A 25340-nucleotide genomic window follows, 5' to 3' on the forward strand; every position below is an offset into this window, starting at 1 on the left:
GGGGCTCTCAGCCCCTTCCCTCTGCCCTACTTCCATTTTCTCCCAGTTAGGTGCAGAGGCTCCGGCTGTAGGCACGCTGCCAGCACAGTGCTCCTCGGCTGAACAAAATGTCCCCTTGTCCCAGGGCCTGGCTTTTTGGAGCGACCGCTGCTGCGCTTGCCGGGATCCCCGCTCCTTCCCGGAGGAGCTTCGGGGCTCTCCATCCAGGCGCTGACACCTGCGCTCGGCTGGGAAATGCAATTTAGGGACCGTAGAGGAGGGAGTGCAAAGAGACGCCTGGAAACCCCGGACTCCCGCTCGTGGGGGGAAGGCTGGAATCCCGGCAAGGGAGAAAGCTGTGCCGGGAATTTTATCCAGTAACAGCAAGGGAGGATGCGGCTGCCGGGAATTTTATCCAGCACCAGCAAAGGGAGGAGGATGCTGCCACCATTTTAGCGGCGGCGCTCCCGCCTGCCGCGGCCGGAACCGGGGCTGGGGGAGCCGCCGCCGAGCCGGGGGGGCTCCGGGCCCCTCTGGCCCCATCCCGGCCGCTGTCCCCCGCTCCCCCCCCGCCGGGGAGCGCTTCCTGTCCCCCGCCCGCCCTGCGAGGTCGGCCGAGCCGCGGGGAGGGGACGGGGAGGAGGGACCGGGGGCTGCGGGCGCTTCCTGCCGCCGCCCCCGCCGGGGCAGAGCGGAGCGGGGCGGGAGCTCGGCTCGGCCCGGCCCAGCCGAGCGGCGCTCCCGGGCCGAGCCAAACTTCCCGGGGGGCTCGCACCAACACACGCACACGCATACGTAGATATTTTATTTAATTTTTTTTTGTTCCCCCGTTTTATTTTAATTTTCTCGGCACTTTCGGCGGGGCCCCCGGGGCGGAGCCGCCCTCGCCGCCGGGAGGGGCCGGTGCCCGCAGCGCCGGGGATGGGCTCCGCCGGGGCGTCCTCCGCCTAGAGCAGCCCGGCTCGGCTCGGCCCGGCCCGGCCCGGCGCGGCACGCAGCATGGCCGCGGAGCTCAGCGCCGAGGAGGAGCAGGTAGGTCCCGCCGGGCTCCTCTTCCCCGGGTCGGGCTGGGCAGGACCCCGGGGGCTCCTTCCCCACACCGCTCCTTCCCCATCGTTATTCGGCTAGCCCGGGTTACCAGGCTGGTTTTTCTCCCAGCCAGGCGATTCTCCCGATGGGAACCCCCCACATCCCCACGCAGCCCCCCATCCATCCATGCCAAACCCGCAGCCTCCCAACCCACGCAGCGCCCACCCTACAACCCCCATCCACGCACCCCCCCAGCCTTCCCACTCCTCAGGAGCCTTCGCAAGGCCCCCGCCGTGGGTGCTGGGGCGTGGGTCCCGCATCCCCAGGGCAGCGTGGCCCCCTGGCAAGGCTGCCTGCGGTGGGGATGGTGCGTGGGGATGGGGATGGATGGATGGATGGATGGATGCGTGTGCACGCGCTTCCCACGCCCCAGGCCTCCCGTGACGTCCCGGCTTCCTCCGCCGGCCTTGCGTCACCGCGGGAGGATGTTGCTGGGCTCGGGGAACGGGGCCCTGGAGCCGGCCCGGCCGCCTCGGGTGGCCGCAGCCATCCCTGCCTGTCCCCTCCTTTGTCCTGCTCGCCAGGCTTGCCCGCCCGCGTCCGCTGGGCTACCCCGTGCATGGGGATGTGGAGCCTGGCAGCGGGGCTGGGCGAGCTGCCGGCATCCCTCTGCCCCCTCGGGCTGTCACATTGGCCACGTTGGTGGCGCTGGGCACTGCAGAGCCGAGGCAAAAAAAGTCCCGTTTTCCTTCCAAAATGGTCGGTTTTCCAGTTGGTTGCCTGGTTGGTTTTCTCCTTTAAAAATGCTTCGTTTCTACAGGGAGGTTTAGGAGGGCTGGGATGGAGATGCCGAGTTCCAAAACCTCCATGGAAGAGCCCCTCCTGCAGCCTGCGGTGGTGCTCAGTAAATGCAGAGCTACCAGGCTGTTTCCTCCTGGGAGCAGCACTGCTCCCTCCAGGGTGATCAAATCCCAAGGAATGGGGAGTGTCCTTGGAGTGTCCAAGGAGGGAGTGTCCTCTGTCCCCACAGGTGCCTGAGATTTGCGTTTCTCCTGTGTCATGGAGGGGGCAAAGCTTCCAGAAATAGAGGTTTTGGAGATCCTGCACCGGCAGGGAAGGCTGGTTTGCAGTGGGAGCAGCATCCCAGGAGAGGGATCTGAGATGTCTGGTTTGTTTGGGAATATTGGATGGAGAAGGTGAAGAGATGTTTGCAATAATGGCTCCAGGTTTGGGTCATCAGCTTGGTGTGGGGAGGGCTGCCTTCCGTGCTGCGCTCGGTGGCCTGGGAGCCAAAATAACAGAAGTTTCCTTCTTTTCATGGGTGAGTGGTGGCTTGGGCTGGAACATGCCCTTCCTGCCATCCCTTCATCAAGATTTCCTCCACTCTCCCCTGTTACCAACAGCAAGCCAGAGGGAAATTCACCCTTCTCCTCTTAGGCCAGCCTTGGGACATCTCTTCTGCTGGCTCTCTGCAGCTCCCTCCCTAGCCTATCCCCGAGGAGCCAAACCAATTTTCCTTGAAGGTTTTCAGCCCAGCTGCAGTTTCCACAGCTTTACTCCCCACTTCCCCACGCTGGAGAAGGAGGGCAGGTTTGCTGCCGGGGAGAACCCCTGGATTCCGGCAGCAGTGGCTTTGTCACCACCCTGCTCCAGCGCAGCGGGGACGGGGATGACGCCAGCACTCCAAAGACCAGCATTGTTCCAAACGCCTGGCCACGGACAGTTTCACTCCCAGTGCTGCAGAAACAGGACTTCTTGCTGCAGCTCTGGGTCACAGGCTTTGTTTTTGGCACGTGGAGCGATCCCTGCTCTGCTGGGATTGACATGTGTATAAATCCATTTGGGATTGGGGCTGGGAATGGTGGTGAGACCCAGTGGAGCACAAAGAGGGCAGAGCTATGGCTGGCATTGATGCTCAGCTCTGTAATGCCTGGCTCCCTGCTGTTGAATGGCAGCACTGGTAAGTTTGGAATTTGGTTGTGTTCCCAGGGAAAGCTGGAATTCATGGCTGAGCTGCCCTGCAAAGATAGTGCTTGTTCTTGTGCATCTTCCCCTTGCAAAAAGCCCGTCACCCCTCGTGACAGCTGCTGGAAATGGGATTGTGTGAAGTGTGCCGGGTTAGGTGTTGAGGAAGCAGAGCTGAACTGCAGGCTGCATGCTCTCCTCATTGCCATCCTGCCCTCTGGGCCCCTCTTCCCATCATCTGGGGTCTCCCTTCCCGTTATCTTGGGGTGTCATTGCCAGCTCAGGCTGTGGTGTCGGCTCTGGTCTTTGTCCAAGGGAAGTGAGTGGGATTTGTACCTGGCTCTCACTCCCATACCTTGCCTGTGCTGGGGAAGGATCTTCTTCACTTATTTTGGGTTTGCATCTGCAGCCCTGGATTTTGAGCAGCTGGGTGCCACAGGGGATGCCCTGGCAAAGCAGAGGTGTGCCCAGGATATATTGATAGGATGTGTTTACAGATATGGATGTGTGGATGTGTGCTGTGTTAAGGCTGAAGATGGTTCCTGTATTGCCCCATTTATTATCCTGTGGTGCTTGTCTGGCTGCTTTGTGTGACTCTGGGACCAAGTTAGGGATCTCCTGGCTGCAGAGTGCTGGGAGAGACCCTGGGATGAGCCGGGCTCCTGTGGCCCATCCCATGAGAGGGGCTCGCTGTCCCTGCCGAGCCTCACGCCGCCGATAAACCCCGGCCCTTCGCTTCCTCCTGTCGGAAGTCATTAACACCGACAAGCTTTTCTGGCTCAATAGCTCCCAGTAACTCTGAATAGTTCCCAGTAACTCCGTGCCTGACATCCTACACCGCCGCCTGGCTGCCTCCCTCCCTCCCGGAGCCAGCCTTCAGCACTGCCCTCCCTCCTCCACCTCCTTGCTCACCATCCTCCGCTCTGGGAGCCTGGAAGATGTTTTATTTGGCGTGTGCCTGGGTGGGAGGAAGGCATTTTGGTGTCTCCTTCCATTGAGCAGGATGCAGTGGAAGATTGGGCTGCACTGCCCTGTCTCCCCTGGGGGACAGGGGATCAGTCCACAGCAGAAGGTAAAGCTGTGTCCTGGGACCCTCCTGGTGTTCCGTGTATGTGTGAAACTGGTGTTACTGGGCGAGCTGGTCCATGTCCTGCCGCAGGTCGAAGTGTCAGCCCTCCAATGTCACTGCCTGTGTTCCCACAGCCGAGTTTGCTGCCCCGTGGTGGAGCTGCAGCCCCAGGAGGCCACTGCCTGCTGATGGGGCTGTGCTGGGGATGCTGTGTCTGAATGGGAGCTTGTTGCCTGTAAATCTTCCTCCTCTCCTTTCCATAAGTGTACTCCAGCCTCCAGGCCATTTTTCTCACCCCTTGCTCCCTTTCTGCCACTGCCCTTACCCCTTTTGTGGTGGAGCTCCCTGCTTCACCCTGAGAAGCTGCTGGGTCTGTTGAGGATTGTAGCTCCAGCAATGACCAGGGATGCTCCTTGGCCACTCCTCCTCCTTCTCCTCTTCCTCTCACCCTGTCTCACTGCATGCCCCTGATCTCTCCCACAGGCCACCAAGCAGTTCCTGGAGGAGATCAACAAGTGGACAGGCCAGTACAATGTGTCCCCGCTCTCCTGGAATGTGGCTGTCAAGTTCCTCATGGCCCGCAAGTTCGACGTCCTGCGGGCCATCGAGCTCTTCCACTCCTACCGGGTGAGTGAGATGGGAGCCCCCCATCCGAGGGCTTCCTGCTCCCTGGGACCACCCTCCCCCTCCTCCTTTTTCTTTTCTCTCTCTCCCTTACAACTTTTATCCAGCTGGAAAATCCTTTTTCAGCCAAGGCGGGTTGCCATGGAGATCTCACCGATCCCAATCCCTTCCCGTGCTCTGGGAGCAGCTCATGGGGTGCCCTCCTGGCTGGTGTGTGCTGCCCACAGAGCATTTCCCTATGTGTTAAGGATATACATCCATGACTGCCTTTTCCAACCTTCTGTTACTGGGGGGTGTGCTGGAAGATGATCCCATGGAGCAAGGGTTCCCTGGGACAGCTGGGTGAGCTGTGCCTGTGTCCCCTGTGTCCCCTGTGCCCCCTGTCACTGCCCTCTGTGCCACAGGAGACGCGGCTCAAGGAGGGGATTGTGAAGCTGAAGCCGCACGAGGAGCCGCTGCGCTCGGAGCTGCTCAGTGGGAAATTCACCATTCTGGTAGGTGGGGTGTCCCCCAGGGAGCTCCCCCAGCTGGGTGGCTTCTCCCAGCTCTGTTCCATGGGGATGCTGCGGAAACCTGACCCCGTTTCCTTGGCAGAGCGTGCGGGACCCCTCGGGAGCCTCCATCGCCCTGTTCACAGCCAAGCTGCACCACCCCAGCAAGAGCGTGCAGCACGTGGTGCTCCAGGCACTCTTCTACCTGCTGGACCGAGCTGTGGAGAGGTGAGCGTGCCTCTGCAGGGCTACCCTGTCTCACACTGAAGGGTCCCAGGGAGATCACTGCTCCCCATGGCTTGAAATTCCCTGGTTTGAGCTCCAGCCAGCCCTCCTTATGGAACTGTTCCCCCAAGCCCTGAGCCAGGCTCTTTGCAGCCTTGCCCTGTCCATGCCCTGGGTTCAGTTTAGCAAAGTCCTGGATTCCTGCAGGCTCTGGCTGGGGAGGAGGCAGCCCCACCATCAGACAGACGTAATGTGAGCCCTGCCAAAAATATAAACCCAGGACATTCCCCTGCCATTTATGCTGCTGGGCTCTTTCTGTTTTTGACCTTACCCATCACGAGTGATGCTGCTGATGCAGGCTTAAGGCACGAGTCTGGCTTAAATGAAGGTTCTAGGAAGAGATGGTGAAACAGCTGGGAAGTGCAGAAGCAAGGTTTGGGGTTGTGAGCCCTTCTGGAAGCATGGGAAGGGATTTTTGGGGGTCAGTATGGGGCAGAGCTGCTGATGCATCAGCCAGGTGGTTGCATGTTGTGGAGTTGATGTTGTTCTTTTCCTCCTCTCAGCTTTGAGACACAAAGGAACGGGCTGGTATTCATCTACGACATGGCAGGGTCACAGTACACCAACTTCGAGCTGGACCTCAGCAAGAAGATCCTCAACCTGCTCAAGGTGGTGCCTGGGGGTTAATTGATATTTGAGGACAGTGTGTGGGCCACTCACTCACCAAGAACCCAAAGTCCTGTGGTTTTGGCATCAGTTTGCCCCCCAGACCACGCTGACCATGTCTCAGCCAGCAGCACCAGCTGCAGGACCTCGGCAGGCACTGGGAGCTTGCCAGGCTGCACCCGGCTGTGGCTGCGGTGTGGCGCGGGCGGGAGGGAGGGATCAGCTGTCCCCAGGCTGGATTCCTCTCACAGCTGCTGGCAGCACTTTTGGGAAAACAGATGCAAATTATTTTTCAATCGTGCTGGCATTTGGTGCCTCCTCCCTTCTCCGGAAAAAAATCAATGAGAGTAAATACTGGCCAGGGTGTGTTCTTTGCATAATCCCAGTTCCCAGTCTTCACCTCTCCCTGTGGAGCCAAACCCTCTGTTTACCTAATTCCAAGGAAGTAATTTGGTTCCTTATCAAGTCATAAAAGCAAGCACAGCTGTGAGCGTGCGAGGCACACTTCAGATGTGGCATTTCCCTCATGGGTTCCTGTGCTGCCTGTCACCTCTGCTGGGATATGTCCCCTGCCACAGCAGAGTGGGTCTGACCCCCTCCTCATACCCACAGGGTGCCTTCCCAGCTCGGCTCAAGAAGGTTTTCATTGTGGGAGCGCCCATGTGGTTCCGTGTGCCCTACTCTATCATCAGCCTGCTGCTGAAGGAGAAGCTGCGGGAGCGGGTGAGTGGGGACCCTCCTGGCATGGGGCTCTCCTGGCACAGGAGCGTCAGCAGGCAGGGCTGAGGCTGCTTTCCCTTTGTGCCAGGGTGGTGAAAGCATCTTGTGCCATTCAGCCCCATCTGCTGGAAGCTGCCGAGCACCAGACCTTTGACATCCCTGTCCCCATCCCCGGTGAATCCTCTCCAGCCTTCTTGGAGTCACCCCTGCCTGTCCCCTTCCTCTCACAGGTGCAGATGGTGAAGATGTCGGAGCTGAAGGATCACCTGCCCCGGGAATGCCTCCCTGAGTACCTCGGAGGGTCCCTCAAGCTGGACCCTCTGAGCTGGAACTGCCGGTTCCTGCCCCAGCAGAACGGGCACCCCGACCCCCTGGACGAGCTCATCCTGGTGCCGCTGGCGGCCCCCAAAGATAACGGCTCCGTCCACGTGCCCGGGCCCAAGTCTGTCACCCTGCAGGAGCTGCTGGACCACGTCAGCCACAAGCAGAAACGTGGCATCTATGAGGAGTACGAAGACATTCGGCGCAGGAGCCCGGCCGGCACCTTCGCCTGCTCTTTGTGAGTTGTGGGAGGGAGCCGGGTGGCCCTCTCAACCCCAAAAAGCTGTGTGCACCCCTACCCCAGGCTTCTGCTGCTGGGTGGGGTTCATTGGCCTCTTCATGGTGTGGGGCTTTGGGTTAGCAACACAGAACCCCGGCCTAGGGATGGTGGGAGCCCCCTTTGTGGGTCCTGCAGCCTCTGGGAATAAGGGGGAGCTGCAGAGGACGGCAGGGACCAGGACCTGGCCGGGACTCTGCTTCCCGAGGCTTTGGCCAGGTGATGGCAGCAGAGCCCAGGCTACGGGCCCCAGAGGCTTGCACAGAGGGAGGGATGCTGCCTTTGCCTCGCCTGGAATACATCCCTGCTTTCCTCTCCAGGGCACCCTACAACCAGGACAAGAACCGGTATGGGGACGTGCCCTGCCTGGACCAAACCCGTGTCAAGCTGGCAAAGCCATACAGCCGCCCGGAGGTGAGCCAGGCCAGGAGGGAGCCCCACAGTCCTGTGGGAAGCTGGCACAGCTGTCCCAGGGGTCTGGAGGCCTTCTCTCACCCATGCTTTTCTCCCTGCAGCTGACTGACTACATCAATGCGAGCTTCATGGATGGCTACAAGCAGAGGAATGCTTACATTGGCACTCAGGGTATGGCTGAGCCAGCAAGGGGATGTTCTGCTCCTGGTGCACCTGTGGGTTCCACCTCTCTGCCAAGTGTCAGCCGCTGGCCATGGGGGACATCCCAGGAGCTGGGCACTGCCCAGCAGGTCCCCCTTCTCCCAGGGTATATTTACTCCTCCCTGGGTGTATTTATTCCTGGAAGAGAGCAAGGGGTTTCATCTTTATCCATGATAGCAGCCCTCTCCCTGCCCCTATCCCAGCTCTGGATTTGCCCCATGTGCCCAGGGATGGGCAGAGAGGCAGGATCAGTGCTGAGCCATAGGGACACGGTGCTGGAGGTGACAGTCAGTGACAGCTCCAGGCTGTTCATGGAGCCACACCTGGGTCAACCCCTACAGAAGGGGCTGTGGTTCCCTGGGGGCATGATGGGGGGCTGGTGGATGCAGTTGGCCAAGGGGTTGCCCAGGTCCACGAGGTTTTGGGCTGATGTGTGGGTTGTCCCTGTAGGGCCACTGGAAAACACCTACGGTGACTTCTGGCGCATGGTGTGGGAGCAGAACGTCCTGGTGATCGTGATGACAACCCGGTGAGTTTTCATGGAGGGACACAGCCCTCTTTTTCTGTGCCAAATGAGCATTTTTGGTGTGGGATAAACAATGCTGGGCTCAGGGCAGTGATCCTGCAGCAGTGGTGCCAGCCAGAGCCCCACAGCCAGAGGTGGGACATGAGGCCAAGGACAGACTGTTTGGTCCCTGTGGGATCTTCAAAGGACCAAGGCTGGGTGGCATGGGAGGTGTCTCAGGCAGGACAAGGAGGACATTACCAGGTTGTCATTGTCACGTTCCCAGGCTGGAGGAGGGAGGCAGGAGGAAGTGCGGCCAGTACTGGCCCCTGGAAAAGGATTTCCAGGTGTGCTTTGGGGCCCTGACCATCACCAACCTGGGCGTAGAGAACCTCAACCATTACAAGAAGACCATCCTGGAGATCCACAGCTCAGAGGTGCGTGGGCACAGCTGCCTGGTGGAGGAGTGGCATGGGGGCACCAGGGGTCAGGGGAGGAAAGAGAGTCTAAAGCTCCTGCTTTCCCCAGACCAGGGAGCGGCGACTGGTGTCCCACTTCCAGTACCTGAGCTGGCCAGATTATGGCGTCCCCTCTTCCGCTGCCACTCTCATTGACTTTCTGGGGGCCGTGAAGCAGCAGCAGAGAGTGGCTGTCAGCGCCCTGGGACCTCGCTTCAAGGGCCACCCCGGGGGACCCCCAGTCGTGGTGCACTGCAGCGCTGGCATTGGCAGGACAGGTAATGGGTGTGGGGGAGGATTGGGGATGGTGGGGTGACAAGTGCAGCTTCCCTGGGGGTTTCCATCCTGGGGACCCACTGTCTCTGTCTCTCTGGGAGCCTCTCAGGATCCCCGGCCAGTCCCAAGTCGCAGACACCTGGGGGGCAGCCCCAACAGCGGGGACACACTCTCTGTGCCCCAAGGGTACTGAGGGCACCTGGGCTGGTCACCTTTGCAGCAGGGGAGACACCAGAGACATCGGTAGAAGATAAAGGGCCGACTCTTAGCAGGGGTTACTCCAAGGTTTTATTCAGGGGCTCTGGGGAGCTCCTGCGCCTTAGGGGGCCTCCTGCTGAGAGCCCCGGGAGAGGTGCCAGGGTTACATTTAAAGGGAGGTGGATGCTGAAGGTAGGTAACATTTTACTAACCAATAAGTGACACTAAGGGATGGATACTGGGGAATGGACATTTAGGACAGCATATGGGGCAAGGCTTGGGGGGCTGACCCCTGGCCTCTGGCTAATCACTCGGCGACCTGGACTGAAGCTTCTAGATGGAGGGGATGGGATGCTGAGTGATTGACAGAGAGCCAGGCTGGGGGTTTGGGGATGATCTCATCCAGGGAGAGGGATAACACAGGTAAAGGGAGGGGGATACAGTCTGGGATAAACCATTTGGGAAAAATATGGGGATACAAAACAAAACTACTTCAAAGTATTACAAAGTATAAAAACACACTATAGCAACCCTGAGACATGTCCTCAGGACTTCCCACAACCATCAGACTTGGGAGAAGCCCCCAGATGCCCTTAGGTGATCAGTGTGGGGCTGAGCACCAGCACTCCAGTTCTCACAAGGGGTGGTGATGGTGCCATTCGGTGTCTGATGCCATCCCATCACCGTCCCTAGGTACCTTCTGCGCGCTGGACATCTGCCTGTCACAGCTGCAGGACGTGGGCACGCTGAACATCTACCAGACAGTGCTGCGCATGCGGAGCCAGCGCGCCTTCAGCATCCAGACCCCCGAGCAGTATTACTTCTGCTACACGGCCATCCTGGAGCACGCCCAGCGCGAGGGGCTGCTGCTCTCCAACCACAGCCGGGCCGCCCAGGAGAGGAGCTCGCCGGGGCACTGAGAGCCTCCGCCTCCCTCGGACGCCGCTGCCCATCCTCGGGGGCTGCCCCGCCGGGACTCAGCAGGGCCGGAGCGCCTCGGCTCTCAGCACTGCTATGGAACTGTGCCTTATTCAACCCAAACGGTGGCTGCCACTTTGCCGGCACGGGAAGGGGCTCTGACTCCTCCCCGTCGTGTTTCGGTTGGGTTTGGATGGTTGGGGAGGTGGTTTGTGTTCTCTTCGAGTTGTTGGGTTTTTTAATTTTGTTTTCGTTTTTTTATGTTGTTGTTGGGACCACCCAAGATGTACCTAGAGAGGGGCTTTGCAAAGTCCTAGGAAATGTATTCCCAGTCCTGGGGCTGAGGAAGAGGCGCGTGCTTCGGCCTCACCTGACGCTCCATGTGTGTGTCTGTATGTATGTGTGTATATAATATACCCCTGCTGTGACCCGCCCCTGGCTATTATATAGATACATATATACAACCTCCCCTGTAGCAGCTCCCAAGGGTCCCCGCTGTCCTGCCACCTCACTGCTGTGATCTCTGGAGCGGTGAGTTTGGTCCTGGCTCTGTCTTGTCTTCCCCTTTGCCTTTATTTCCCCTCACGGGCAGCGTTGGGACCCAGTACCCCCTCCTGTGCCCATCCCGCTGGAGGCACAAGGATACCCGATGGTGTCCCCCCTGTTTCTTTGTCTCATCCTCCCCACGGAGAGAGATAGCAGCAGTGCTCCTGGGAGGATCTGGAGGATTGGGTTGTCTGTCTGGAGGGTGCTGAGCTGGCAGGCATCCCCTGCCCTTGGGTGCCGCTGAGGGAGTCACTAGGTACGAGGTGACAGGGTGACGGGGCCCTGGGGACCGACCGGCTCTCCAGGTTGCCCGGCTTTCCCAAGCTGCCCCTGGGAACCCGCAGGCCCAGCCCTGCCTTGAGTCATGGGCTGGGAAAGCGCTGAGCAAGAGTAAACCCCAAACCCTGGAGAGGCACCAAGCCTCTGCCCCAGCCCCGCCACTGCCTGGGCCTCCCCAACTTTATACTGTAATAAGCTCTTTGAATGTGTATATTCTTATTTTTTTATAATCTTGGGGGAGGGGGCCGTGGGGTTTGGGAGGTTTTGTTTCATTTTCTTTTGGGTTTTTTTTTGTGTTTGTTTTTATTTTTTTTTGTATTTAACATTAACTTGATCCAAGCCAGAGCCAGAAGTATTTGTAAATGTTCCTATTTTGCTCTCAGAGAAACCTTTTTGTTGTTGTTACTTTTTTGGGAGTTGTTTTGGTTTTATTTGTATTGATATATAAATATACCACCAGTGACCAGTCCTCTTTGCTGTCGTGGGGGTATTGGGCAGGACAGAAGGAGGGAATTCAGGGCTTTGCATGGGCTGTGATCTCTAAAAACCAGCTGGCCCCATCCCTGGCTACACGTGGACTTTGAGGAGCACAGGGCTGTGTTTTGGGCTTCTTCTGGCCTGGGTGAGGCTGAGGCAGAGATAACCAGGCTGCAGGAAGCTTTCCTGGGCAGGCAGGATAGTGTCAGGAGGGAAGGCAGCCCAAGGAGCTGGCGTAGCTAGGGGGGCACAAGCCACCCTGCTCCAAGCTCCTGCCTCTTTTCCCAGGGCCTTGACAAGCCTCAAGATATCAGGCTCCTGTCTGGCCATGGGATCTGCCTGCTGCTGCCTTTTGCTGCAGGATTTGGGGGTGCAGGCATCGCCTCTGTGCTTCTGGATCCCCTCTGAGCTGGCATGTAGGGCAGAAAAATTAGGGGGAACTCCTGGGCTGTCAGGCAGCCCCAGTGCCTTCAGGTGCAAGCAATGCCAGTCCTGGAGCAGCAGCAGCAGCCTGAGGCTTAGGGATGAGAATAAAACAGGCAGCTTGTGCAAATGAAGCCCTAGAGCCAGCCAGAGAGCTCGTGCCCCAGAGCAGGGCAGCTGGCGGGTGTGAAGAGCAGCACCTGTGTTTGTTCAGCTGGAGCCTACAAAAGTGAGGGATGCCAGTGTCTTTCTAGGACTGGCACAGGGAGAAGCTTTCCCCTGTGCTCTGGGGGTGGACTGGCGTGGCTGTGCCAAACTGAGGTCAGACACAAGCACTGGGAGGCTGGAACAGAACCAGAGGCAGCAGGGAATCTGTCTGGAAGGGCTGCATGTCCCAGGCATAGTGCACTGGAGGGAGAGAAGTGGGTGTTGGGAGCACCCCTGGAGCTGTGCACATCCTGCCTGAGAGTGACTCTGGTTCAGCTGCAGTGTCCCACTCTTCCAGGTACCATTTTCCACCCAGCTGTCTCCTGGAGCAGCATCAGCCCAGGCAGTGTGATCTGCTCCTCTGGCTCAGGCTGCCCCAGAGTTTCCCTCCAGGCACCCATTCCCTCTGAAGGAAGGCTCCTGGGGCCCTCCCTTCTCACTGCCAAACTTTTTCACCCAGCTGGGATTTCTTCTCAGCACACGTGCAGGAGGGGGGTGTTGGCAGTCCATTGTTAATCCTGTGCTGTCAGCAGCAGCTCTCTGTGGCTCAGCGGGGCTTTTGGCGAAGTGTTGGGTCCAGATCAGAAAGCTGCAGGTGATGCCAAGTGTCCCACGTGGCCCCACGAATGTGCCCAGCCCACGTCTGTGAAATCCCAACCAAGCCTGCTCTGCACACACAGTAAAGGTGGTTGTGCCTTCTAGCTCAATCCCACAGGATGTGGGCACAGAGAACCAAAAGGTTTCCAAGACTCATGTGCCGGGTATCTGATAGGAATAACCAGAGGAGAGGGAGGGAGATAACCAACTCTGCCTCTGAATGGGAACAGCTCGGATATGCTGCTCCCTTCGAGGAGGGATGAAGTGCCCATCTGTGCTGGAGGCGGAGGAAAAGGTTGTAAACCTTTTCCATGGGAAAACAACCCAAACATTCACCCTCCCTTACTATTTCCAGGGTTGCTTTTCTTCTCAAAGCCAGCATTTTCAGTCCTCTTGCACAACATGATGTTTTGTTCCATCCATTCCTTCTGTGCCAGCAGGTCCTGCTCAGCAGCAGAAACAAGGATTTCTCTGGAAATGGTCACTTCACGCAGACAGCCAAAAGTTACTGGAAAGAAAAACTTTGTATTGTTTGGAGAGCGTTTGGAAAAACGGGCTGATGAGTGCAAGCAGCCTGGTGCCTGGAGGATGTCCCCTTCCCTGGAGTGGCCCAGAGATGGGGATCAGCCACCACGGGCAAAAGTTAACAACACAAAACAAAATCCAAAGTTCTGCTGGAGTTTGGAAACAGGGATTTAGAGGCATTGCAGGGCAATCCTAGAGCGGCGCTGCCATCGCTGTGCCCACCTGTCTCATTTGGCTTTCTTGGCTGCGTGCACGCCTCGCTAATGACGATTACTTTAGTGCTTGTAATTTTGTACCCTGGGAGTTTGGAAAGAGCCTGGCTCCACAGCGCTTCATTTCCCAGCCCTTCTGCTTCCTTGCCGCCGGTTTCCAAGGCTCAGGCTCGATCTCCAGGGGCACCGCAGTCCGTGCAGGCTCAAACCCTCGTGCCAAGAGCCCTTCCAGGGGTTAAACCGAGCTGCAGCTCCCAGACACAGAGAGAGAAGAGAGAGCTCCTCTGCTTGTCCCAGCACCACCCCACTGCCTGCGCCTGCAACGCTCTCCCGCTCTGAGGAAGGGAAGAACAGCTGGAAAGAAAAAAAAATACAACCAGGAGATTTGGACCTTGTTTGAGTAAAGGTGCTTGTAACACACATTTTAACACAAGTGTGGAACATGTGTGTTTGTATTTCACCCTTTCCCGAGCACGCTCTAGATGCCCAGACGAGCACTAACGCGCGGCCAGGCCTGGCTGCTGCAGCCTCCGTCAGGGGAGCCCAGCAGCTCACTCCACAACTTTCCAAAGGGAGAGGAACACGGTGATCGCAGGCATCAACCCCCACGTCCAGCTCGTGTTCTAGCGGAGGGAAAGGCCGACTGCCGCTGAGGGGGCACCGGCTGGCCCGGCTCCCTCCCGCCCTCCGCCGCCGGGAGAGGCCTTTCCCTCACACCCCCCTCCCTTCCTCCCTCCCGCCGTGGGCGGTGCGGCCGTGACGATCGGCACCGCGGGGCCAATCCGCCCCGGGGGGAGTTCCCCCTCCATTCAGGGCTGCTCGCCTGCGCGTTGAGGGTAGGTAACAGCTGCTTCCCCCACACGCACTTTCCCAGTTTCGCCCCCCTTCACGGGAATCGCTTCCCAAAGGCCGGGCGGGCGGCCGGGCGGGAACCTGAGGGAAAAGCGGGGGGGGCTGGGAGGGGAGGGAAGCGCGCGCGCGCTCCGGATCCCGCCGGCGGGAAGCGCGCGACGGGCGGGGGGGGGGAGGCGAGTGACTGAGTGTGTGTGTGCGGGGGGGGAGGGAGGGGGGCCATTGCCGCGGCGGCCACGCCCCCTTCCTGGCACGCCATTGGCTGCGGTGGCTGAAGGCGCCGCCCCCCGCGGCGCGCACCGCCCACGGCCCCCCCTCCTCCTCCTCGGTGCGTGCGTGCGTGAGTGTGAGCGTGTGCGAGTGTGCGGGGCGTGTGCGGGAGCGAGTGTGTGTGTGCGCCCTGTGCCCCCCGCCCGCACGTGTAACCGACCCGCCCCACGTGGGGCGCCGCCATCCCGGAAGTGAAGGGGTCGGGGACAAAAGGCAGCGCCGCGCCGCCCCCGGGCCCGGGCCCCGCCGCCGAGCCCTCTCGTCCCCTCTTGCCGCCGAACCGGTTGGCACCGGGGCCCGGGACCGGGGGGAGGACGGCAGGGGGAGCCGCTGGCGCGGGCCGCGGCCGCGATGTAAACATTCCACAAAAGGGCTCCCCAGAGAGGGGGGCGTGGTCTCACCGGTGGCGGGCGGGGCCAATTCGCCGCGTGGGTGGGCTTCTCGCCGTGACGGCGGCGCGGCCCCGCTCGCCAATTGGCCGGCGCTTTGGTTTCGCAGCCAATAGGGCGGCGGGGGAGGCGGGACGGGGGCGGGGCGCGCTGCTTATACGGACATTTTTCTTCGGCGGTCGCTCCCCCCCCTCCTCTCCTCCCTCCCTTCCTCTCCACATCCCCTTCCTGGGGGCCGCGGCCAATAGGGGAGGGCCTGGTGGGCGGGGCCAGCGCTCCCATTGGCCGAGACGGTGACGGGCGCGCGTCTCAGCCAACGGGCGCTCGGGGCTCCCCCCCTGCGCGAGGAGGGGCGGGATTTCCCGGGGAACAGAGAAGCGGGCAGCGCTCCGCCGCGGCGGCCGACAGACGGTTACTCCATCTTACCCCCCCCGCCGAGCCCCCCGCCCCCGCCGGGGCACCGGCGCCGCCCCCGCCCGCCCCCCCCCTCCGGGAGGAGGGGCGCGGGGACCCCCCCTTCTCACTGCGCCGGGGACAGCCCGCCCCCGCCGCCCGCCCGGGAGGTGCCCGCCACCCCCGGACCCTGAGGGAGACCCGGCCGCTGCCAGGAGCCGCTTCGAGGTAAGGAAGAGCGGGGCGGCGGGGACGGGAGGCCGCCGGGCCCGGGGCCGGCCCCCTCCGGCGATCCGTAGGGGGCGGGGCCCGGCGCCGGTGCGGCGGCGGCGCGGGGTTGGTGGGGGGGGCCGGTCGGTGCCCGCGGCGCGGCTCCCCGGGGAGCCCCGGCCCGCGCGGGCGGCCGCGCGTCCTCCCGCCCCGCCCCGCCCCGCCGGGGTGTCCCGGCCCCGGCATGGCGGGAGCGGCGGGCGGAGCGTGCGGCGGCCGCTGGGCGCGCTGCGAGCCGGGCGCCGCCTCCTCCCCCCGCCCCTCCGCCCGCCCTCCGCCCGGTGCCGCTCCCGGGCTGCGGCGGGACCGCCCCCGGCAGCGCTCGCCCGCATTGCACGGCCCCGGTACCGGCCGCACCGCGCGCCGCGGCTCCCGCCCGCCCGGGGGGCGTTCCGAGAGCCGGGGGGGCGGCGCGGAGCTCCCCGGTGCCGGTGCTCGCCCAACTTGCCGGCGGAGTTGCCATGAAGGCGCTGTGCCGGTGCCGGTCCCCGCGCTCCGGGCTGGCCGGGGTTCCCCCGTGGCTCTCGCCGCTCTCCCGCTCCGCAGCGCGGCTCTCCGGAAGGACCTGTTGGAGCGGCACCGGCGCGGAAACCCGAGAGCTCCCCGTGCACCCCTTAATGTATCTGCGATTTCAATAGCGAGCCGGAGCCCTCTGCGCGTCCTGCCGTGCTCTGAACTTGGCACATGCTTACATTGGTATTTCATCCATTTTTGTTTTTAATTCTTCAGGCGGTTGTACATCCCTACAAACTACTTTACGGTTGGGTTTTTTTGGTAGCAGGACGCTGGTGGAGTTCAGGTAGCTTTAGAAGTATGACCGTGCTTTATGCCTGCTTCACTAAATTCTGTTTTTTCTGCCTCTTCCTGGCCTGGGTTCAGACCCGTTCTGAATTTTAAGTCACTTGTGTGAATAGCACACGTGCTCAAATACAAGTTACATCCCTGAAGAAACTTATTTATTTAGACCACTGAAATGGGGCAAAATAAGTTTTGTCAGCTCTGCTTTAAACTCATTATCAAAGGCATCTCCAGCTGTGCGTGGATTTTCAGTCTCCCACGCTGTCCAGAGGAACCTAAAACTGGTCTGTGTGTTAAAGTGTAGCTTAAGGCTGACATAACACCTCATGTTTCTTTTAACTTGCCGCTTTTAGTTGTGCTATAAGGTGCAGGCTCAGTAAACAAGTGGGAAATGCCCAACTTAATTCAGTACAGCTGTATCTGTACTGGCCATTTTCCACTCCTGACTTGTAATTATTGTAAAAAATACACTTTCAGAAAAGTAAGCATTACTATATAGGATCAACTGTATAGTGCACTATTTTAAATTAAAATGGCATTTTATTTTAATACACTAATTTTAAAGCGTCTGTAAAACTTCCTTCATCACATAAAGCGCCTTGGCAGCCTGGTGTCAGCCTGTGCTAGCTCTCCAAGAGTAGAAAACCCCTTTTTAGGGTCTTTTTTTTCCCCTGCTGAGGTGAAGTTAGCAGTTTTTCACATGGGTACACTCTTTGCAAAAGGAAATCGTGCTTTCTCCCCCCCAGAGTCTCTTCTCCTCATCTTTCCCACCTTCTGCTTCTGCAGAAGACACATGCTCTCAGCATGAATTAGTCTGAGACGCTGCAGCGTAGTCGTTCATCCAAAAAAACAGCACTAATCGGCTCAAGTTTGGGGAAAGTCAGGCTGGTTTTGTGAGCAGTGTGGGGTAGGGGATGCTCTCCCCCTGGCCCCAGCCTGGCTGGCTGGGGGAGCCCTCTGCTCAGGCTCCTGGCACGTGTGGGGCTGGGAGCATCGTGTTGGCATTGGCAGGCGGATCATTTACGTTTCCAGGACTTATGAATCGTTTTCTGTCCAGATTGCTGTTCTGGACTTCTCCAGCGTTGGAAAGCTTTTATGGCTGTTGGAGCTGGAGCAGAAAAGAGCCCCATAATAGCTGTCACTTCAGCCTGGGCTGTGCTTTTGCGACCAGGCTACTTTTTTCTAACCCTGCTGGGATCTTGTCTTTTTTCATTTGGTTAAATAAAAGGATTCTGAACATTCCCTCTGTGCATGGGGTAGGTGCAGTTAGGAAACAGGGCAGAACAATGCTCTGAGCCCTGTTGAGCGTGTTTTGGATCGTGTCTGTGGTGGGGTTTGGCACCTGAGCCACTTTTTGGCAAAGCAGGGATCAATGCCTCACCAACTTGTTCCCCATCTGGATGAGTGGGGTTTGTTTGTGTCCCATCTGCCTCTTGGTGAGCGCTGGCACGATGTCACCCTGCAGAAAACTCTCCCAAAGCTTCAGGTTGTGCTTTTCCAGCATCTTTTTCTAAGGATGCTTCTCATTTCATTTTGGAATGATGCTCTGATCCCAGATGTGCCTTTCTGTAGCGTGGCCAAGGGGTTATCCCCGTGCTGCAGGGCTGTGTGGCACCGTGAAAACAAAGTGTAGCAGTGACTGCTGAACAAGCTGGGTCATGTTCTGGAAGTCGTGTGGCTGGGTTAGCAGCACTGCTGGAACCTGAGCTGGCTCCTTTCAGCAGGCACTGCTGTGCACTCCTCCATAATCCTGTGTGGGATGTGTCCTGCAGGACATCCGTGACTGTTCCGGGAGCAGAGCTGACACACTTGCTGCTCTCTACTTTTGAGTCCTCTCTCCCTCAAAGAAAACCTTTTAAAAAGCCCTCACGTGTCTTAAACAAGCCCTCTGCAGCTCTGCAGTTTCCCTGCAGTTTTTCAGGGGGATCAAAATCCTCTCCAGTGGGTTTTTACAGCTTGGTGGTGGTGGTGGTGTTTATCCACAGGTGTGCTGCGTTTCCAACAGGTGTTGAGGCACTGCACCTTCCCAATTTGCTTTCTTCCTAGTCTCTATTTGGATATTTCTTTTAACTCTACCAGCTGATCTCCAATGCCTGAAGACCCTGCTTATCTGATGGGGAAACTTGCAGTAGAAATAATGAATATTTTTGGGATATTTTGTGGTAAAATGCTGGGGAGCAGAGCTGCCACCAGAGAGGCAGTTTTGTGATGGTGCCTCTGTTGCTCCCATGGGGCAGTGAGCAGGCAGGAGGAGAGCCCTGCAGTGCTCCTCCAGCTGAATCCAGCCTTGGCCCCTCTTTGTTCCTTCTCCTTCTGTGTCAGTACTGCCATTCCTCTGCCTTCCTCAGTAGAGAGGAAGGGATGTGCTCCACTTGCCCTTATCTGTCCCACCAGCTCATGTGGGGCAGGTGGATGGGGAAACCCTCTGATGAAGCTGGTGAGGTAAAATTCCATAATTCTAGCATTGTTACTGAGATACAACATAGCTTTCCTTAATTTTTCCTTTGCTTTACCAGTTGAAGATCCTGTGTGTGTCTGCCTGATGCATCCTACCTGTGGCACGGAGCTGGGAGGTGGCACAGGTGGGAAGATTCAGAGGTGTGTTCCCTTTTCCTGCAAAAAAACCCTCAAAAAGCCTAAAAACTAAAAACCTCAGGGGAAAAAAAAACCCAATAATTTTCATCCTCCCCTAGACAGAAGGAAGTGTGCTCCTTTTAAGGAGTTAAAAGGGAGTTTGGGTAGAAATGCTGCTGGGGAATTCAATTCTTGACTTGGTCTGCTCAGGTGGAGCTAAGATCTCCTGCATGCATCCTGTTGATGCTTTTAACAAAGGAAAGTACCTGAATTTTGTGACTTACTTTCAGTCCCTGCTGTATTTTGAGGGCTTTTCAACCCTCAAATTAAGGTTACAGATGCTGCAGCTTGAATTGGGGCTCTCTCAATCTGCACTTCAAAGTCCATGAGGGGATGCCGGAGATGTGTGCTGCATTTCTGAGATGATGCATAAGCATAGTATTGTTTGTAATGTGGAGGGAGAACTCTTGGTACAAGTCTTTGATGTTGTGTGCTTATTCTCAAAATACCTTTCCCTTAGCTGGGCTTTGCCATCATTAAGGAAAAGTCAGTTGTTACTGAGGGTGGAAGTGGGTGGAATTGCCCCTTTGAGCAGCGTGCTTTGGCTAAATCAGTCCAAAATGACATGTCTAGTCCTGGGTTTCATCTCACTGTTCCTTCCTCAGCTTTTTTTGGTGGGCTGTAGGAGGGGAGGGACTTTCTGCAGGACAGATCTCTCCAGCTTTTGAACAGAGGAGATTGGTGGGAGATGCCAGGTGAAGATCAGCAGGACTTCAGTGAGGAAATTAATGCACTTTGGGACCATCCAGCAGCCTATCTCCTCCTGCAGGATGCAGACCAGTCACTGGAGGTACACACCCTTAGGTAATACAGAATTTCACAGCTAAAGCAGCTCCAGTGCTTGGATAAAAGCAGAGTCCAAGCTCAGTTGGTGAAGGTGAGGGGAATTCAGAAGGAAGATCAACATACATGAGTTTTAATTTTTGCTTTAGAGAAGTTTCAATTAACTTACAATTAAATTAGAGAAGTTTCAACCACACAGCAAACTAAATTGGAAGATTGTACACTTGGCCTGCAAGAATTGGGAGCTTCAAAAACTGATGTTCACGCTGCTGATGTGTGTGTGGTGATGGATCCTTGGTGCTGTCATGACTCCTGTGGCCTCACAGGCCAAGAATTGTGGTCTCTTTGCAGGGAAAAGTCTTGTCAGACAGCCTGAGGTGGCATTTTAATCCTCATAAGGGCTCGTGAGCCTTGCAGCCATCCTCTGCCCTCAAACAGCCTCTGCTGCAGGGGCTGGTGGGTGCAGCTGCAGGGCTGAGAGTGGAGTGATGCTCTGGGAAGCGAGTCCCAGGGCTGGGACACTGAGCAGCCACCACAGCACGTGGATCTGCACACAATATTGGAAGGATGAGGGCAGAGCCAGCCTGGGAGGGCAGAGGGGGGTGGCAGGGCTGGCTGGGGGAGCAGGGTTCAGAGCAGGAGGGTGTCCAAGTAGGTGAGTAGCTTGTAAATAGCTGCCACCAAGGCTTTGCCCAGACTTTAGTCATGCTCTTAGCCATTGTCATGCAAAATCCTGGCCAGCTCTGCTGTGGGTGGATGGGGTGAGGCCAGATTTACTCAGTTTAGTCCCAGCCTTATTAGCATAAAACTCTGGTTTTGCAAAGTGAAATGTGGCCTGTGCTTGAGAGGGCTGTCTCCATGAGGGGAGTAGCTCCATGTTAACCTTCCTGGCTCTTCATTTATCAGCAGAGACTGGTTGAAAAGCCAACCAGTGCAGCACCATTAGAGAAGTGAGCTCCTGGAGTGTGTTCCTGTGTGTGGGGGGGTCAGGCTTACTCAGGGTTTGTAACTTGCAATTAAGATGCAGTTGATGAGCTTTTCCCCTTTATTTTGAGCAAGGAATCCTCCTCTGCTTCCTGTCTGTGACCTGCCAGGTGATTTGGGGAACTCTTGAGAGGTTAAACTTGGAGAGTAACTTCAAAAATAAATTAAGTCATCATCCTTGTTGTCCTGCCCTCTCCAAGTGAAAGGAGGGACTAATAGGGAAAGTTTATATTGGATAGGGGGAAGAAATTTTTTCCTGTTGAGGGTGGGGAGGCCCTGGCACAGGGTGCCCAGAGAAGCTGTGGCTGTCCCATCCCTGGAAGTGTCTGAGACCAGGCTGGACAGGGCTTGGAGCACCCTGGGATAGTGGAAGGTGTCCCTGCCCATGAAATAATCTCTAAGCTCCCTTCCAAAACAAATTTTTCCATATCTTTTCTATGTTTTATGTCATGGAGAAGAAAATTTCCACCTTTGTCCTGCTGATTCCTGTTTCCATATTTGATGTGAGGTATCAGTGAATGGTCTTTGGGTTATTTGATTAATGACTGGTTTAGACTGTGCAGAGCTGTCCTGACTTGGTAGATGGGGATTGGGGATTGGTAACAGTTGGCTGTTACCATTATTCTGGGGAATGTTGTTCCCTCTCATTTATCCATGTGCTTGCCTTAGCAATGAGTGTGTCTTAACTGCACTGAACTGAAGAGGCCTTGCTTTGGAGAGATCCTGAAACAAAAGAGGGTGGTTTCACTGTTTTCTGTCCTTCCAGCATCTTAACAGGCTGCCTCTGCTTTTGATAAACAGCAGATAACGTCTCAAGGATGGCAATAACTATCAATGGACAGAAAACAGCACTGGGATTTGCTTGCAGTGAAGAGTGCTGGGGTGACTGGTTCAATCCCACAGAGCCAGGAATTCATGGCTCCTTTTGGAGTGGGATAGTGGCAGAATGACCTGTTGGATTTGAAGTGAAATCAAGTTGCAGAAAAGCAACTTGGGGTTGGGCAGGAACATGAAAAGAAATACAGGGGAGTAAGTGAGGGTGCTGCTGATCTGTGCTCCCTGGCAGGCAGGAATCCAACTTCTGAGTGGGGCCAGGGTGCTGGCAGCACCACAGGTGTGGCATGTGGTACCCAAAATACTCCTAGTAGTAGACCTAGGTATTTCCCTAAAGTTACACATGAAATACACACGTATTAAATACACATGTATTAAATACACACACGTATTAAATGCTTTGGGGCTTTGTAAGCAGCTTCAAACTCTGATTCTGCATCCTGCGTTTTTCCCATGTTTTAAAGCATCTCTTGCAGCTCTCATCCTACCTGGACTGTCCAAGAGGGTTTTTTTTTCTGTTGCCAGTATAAATGGTGTGTAGGTAACACATCCTTGCTTCCCCAGCCTGTTGTGTTCAAACACTGCATTCATGAGCTCTGCATCACTCAGGATCTGTGTGTTAGCAATATCCTTTAGGTGAGACTGAAGAAATCCTTACCTTTCAAGTTCCTACAACAATAAGGCTGTACTTTTTGTGCTGGGCTACAGTTGCATGTTTTATGCTGAAAGCTAAATCTTTAATTCCACTTTTCCTTTACAAGACACCAGCACCGGAACGGACAGAAACTCACCATGCCTGCTCGCGGTGATCTCTGCAGCACAGGAATGCTGGATCAATTTCCCTGTGTGCTTTCCCCAGGTTTTGAGGTGCTTCCCGAGCATGAGTTCAGCATGAAGCGGCGATTGGACGAGCAGGAGTCTCCCGTGTATGCGTCGCAGCAGAGACGTATCACCAGCAGCACCGAGGCTTTCCCGCACCAGCACCGCGTGCTCGCCCCGGCCCCGCCGGTCTATGAGGCCGTGTCCGACACCATGCAGTCAGCCACGGGCATCCAGTACTCTGTAACTCCCAGCTACCAGGTGTGTCTGCTCAGCCCTTAGCTCCCTGGACAGCCAGCACTGTGTTGTAGCACCACAGAGTTCTGTATTTAACACAAAGTTTTGTTTTGGTAACCGGGGTTTCCTTTAAAAAATGGCCAGTGTACATCTCGTTGTCAGTGCTTGCTTTGTTGGCTTCATTCATGAACCAACATGGTGTGACTTGGCTTTCTTGAACATGATTCTTCTGCATGATTCTTCTATATGATTCCTCTAATGATTTTCTCGGACCATGGTCTCTGAATCAGTCAGGTTTGTGGAGGGTTTTTCCTCCGTTTTTCTGTTTTTCAGCAGGAAAAGGTTTGCTGTTGTAAAAGACGTATGGTATCTTGGGTGATTTTAAGCTTAACAGACTAGATCAGCATTTAGATTGAAGACTTTCAGGAAAATTGAAATGTTTCGTAAAACATTACCCCAGAGTCATTAGGTGGCACTCTTCCTTCTCTTGCCTCCTTTACAAGGAGCTGGCAGTTAGGAACAGAGAAAAAAAGAATCTTTTTGAGAGTACACTGGAGATAGCCTTTCCCTGCTCTTTCACTGACAGCTATTTGTGGGATATTTGTCTCTGCCACATTTCTGGTATGTTCAATCTTCCACTCTTGTGTTGCTGGTGAGCTGCTCTCCCTGTCTAGTGCCTGATTTTACACACAGCTTCATCCTTGCTTCTGCAGAAAGGATATTCACACTGATAGTGGCAGCCACTGAGCTGAAGAGCTGCAGAGGCAGACCCTTTGTAAGAGGGTGTGTTGATACTGGCAGTCCTTCCTGAAAAGAACTTAGAAGGACCAGCAGGCAAACCTTATTTTGTCCATGAAGATTAAATTAAGTATGTCCCATCTAAAAGAGGCTTAGATAGAAAACTGGGTTTGTGAAAATGATTTTCCAAATTGAAATTTTCCTGGTTTATGGTATGAAGAAGTCCCAAAAGTGCATGCTTTCTGTTCTTTCCCTGGTTTTCTAGGGGAAATACCAAGCTGGGTTTTGAGCTTGGTATTTCCCCTAGAGCCTACTGATGCCAGAGAGCCACAATTTGACTTTCAATAACCAAACTGAATTATCAAGAATGTCTATTCATTCATTCAGATTATTACTTGTGACATATCGGGAAAGGAGAGAACCTTGGCTCTTGCCAGATGAAAAATTCCATTTTACCCTCCTTTTCCAGGTCTTTGTGTCAGGGGATGTGCAGGACAGGCAGTGAGCGTGCAGGCTGGGGACAACCTGTGTTTGGCACGAGTCTGCAGGGAGGGTGGGATGAGAGTTGTCTGGAGTTGGTCGAGCAAAGCTGTTAGCAGTCATGGTTAAAGCTCAAACCAGCTGCCTTCTGCTTCCTTGACTGTCCTGCAGCGTCTGGGGAGCTGGGAGGCCGTGCCTGATGTGCTGTTTGCCTTGGCAGGTGTCGGCCGTGCCGCAGAGCTCGGGCAGCCACGGGCCGGCCATCGCGGCCGTGCACAGCGGCCACCACCACCCTGCGCCCGTGCAGCCCCACGGCAGCCAGGTGGTGCAGAGCCACACACACCCCACGCCCCCAGCCGTGCCTGTGCAGGGCCAGCAGCAGTTCCAGAGGCTCAAGGTAACGTCAGCAACTGCCTGATGTCAGCCATCCTTTCCCAAAATTCCTTCGGCCAGGTCTCTTTCCCTTTTCCTTTCCTTCTTTCCCTTTTCCTTTCCTTCTTTCCCTTTTCCTTTCCTTCTTTCCCTTTTCCTTTCCTTCTTTCCCTTTTCCTTTCCTTCTTTCCCTTTTCCTTTCCTTCTTTCCCTTTTCCTTTCCTTCTTTCCCTTTTCCTTTCCTTCTTTCCCTTTTCCTTTCCTTCTTTCCCTTTTCCTTTCCTTCTTTCCCTTTTCCTTTCCTTCTTTCCCTTTCTTTTCCTTCTTTCCCTTTCCTTTCCTTCTTTCCCTTTTCCTTTCCTTCTTTCCCTTTTCCTTTCCTTCTTTCCCTTTTCCTTTCCTTCTTTCCCTTTCCTTTCCTTCTTTCCCTTTCCTTTCCTTCTTTCCCTTTCCTTTCCTTCTTTCCCTTTCCTTTCCTTCTTTCCCTTTCCTTTCCTTCTTTCCCTTTCCTTTCCTTCTTTCCCTTTCCTTTCCTTCTTTCCCTTTCCTTTCCTTCTTTCCCTTTCCTTTCCTTCTTTCCCTTTCCTTTCCTTCTTTCCCTTTCCTTTCCTTCTTTCCCTTTCCTTTCCTTCTTTCCCTTTCCTTTCCTTCTTTCCCTTTCCTTTCCTTCTTTCCCTTTCCTTTCCTTCTTTCCCTTTCCTTTCCTTCTTTCCCTTTCCCTTTCCTTCTTTCCCTTTCCCTTTCCTTCTTTCCCTTTCCCTTTCCTTCCCTCTTGCTCCTCTCCTCCTCTCCTCTCCCCCCCTTTCCTTTCTCATGTTTGAGAGTCTATTGAACACAGAAATGGACTTCTCTTTCTGCTGAAGCCCTGTTGTTTCACATAACCAT

General features: G+C 56.1%; 2 protein-coding genes across 6 annotated transcripts in view; both read left to right on the top strand.

Annotated features, from left to right (window-relative positions):
- Positions 1-33: 33 nt before the first annotated feature.
- PTPN9 (protein tyrosine phosphatase non-receptor type 9) lies at positions 34-11630 on the top strand. The gene is made up of 13 exons (XM_074549544.1): positions 34-1011; positions 4526-4669; positions 5071-5160; positions 5261-5385; positions 5946-6051; positions 6661-6771; positions 6999-7327; positions 7687-7780; positions 7882-7951; positions 8432-8510; positions 8773-8923; positions 9015-9222; positions 10112-11630. The coding sequence occupies exons 1-13, from the start codon at positions 979-981 to the stop codon at positions 10336-10338; spliced, it is 1767 nt and encodes a 588-aa protein (XP_074405645.1). The 5' UTR covers positions 34-978; the 3' UTR covers positions 10339-11630.
- A 2700-nt stretch (positions 11631-14330) lies between these two features.
- Positions 14331-25340, top strand: part of SIN3A (SIN3 transcription regulator family member A) — a 32339-nt gene continuing 21329 nt past the window's right edge. The window contains exons 1-3 of one of the 5 annotated variants that reach the window (XM_074549541.1): positions 14331-14438; positions 22669-22889; positions 24304-24480. In XM_074549541.1, coding sequence (XP_074405642.1) covers positions 22701-22889; positions 24304-24480 — 366 coding nt within the window. In that variant the 5' untranslated portion in view covers positions 14331-14438; positions 22669-22700. Of the gene's footprint in view, positions 14439-15327; positions 15735-16230; positions 16473-19153; positions 19173-22668; positions 22890-24303; positions 24481-25340 lie in introns of those variants that run through there. The other 4 variants (XM_074549540.1, XM_074549543.1, XM_074549542.1 and 1 more) reach the window with 4 other exon arrangements.

Source organism: Zonotrichia albicollis, chromosome 11, assembly GCF_047830755.1.
Source record: "Zonotrichia albicollis isolate bZonAlb1 chromosome 11, bZonAlb1.hap1, whole genome shotgun sequence".
Classification (NCBI taxonomy): Eukaryota; Metazoa; Chordata; class Aves; order Passeriformes; family Passerellidae; genus Zonotrichia; species Zonotrichia albicollis.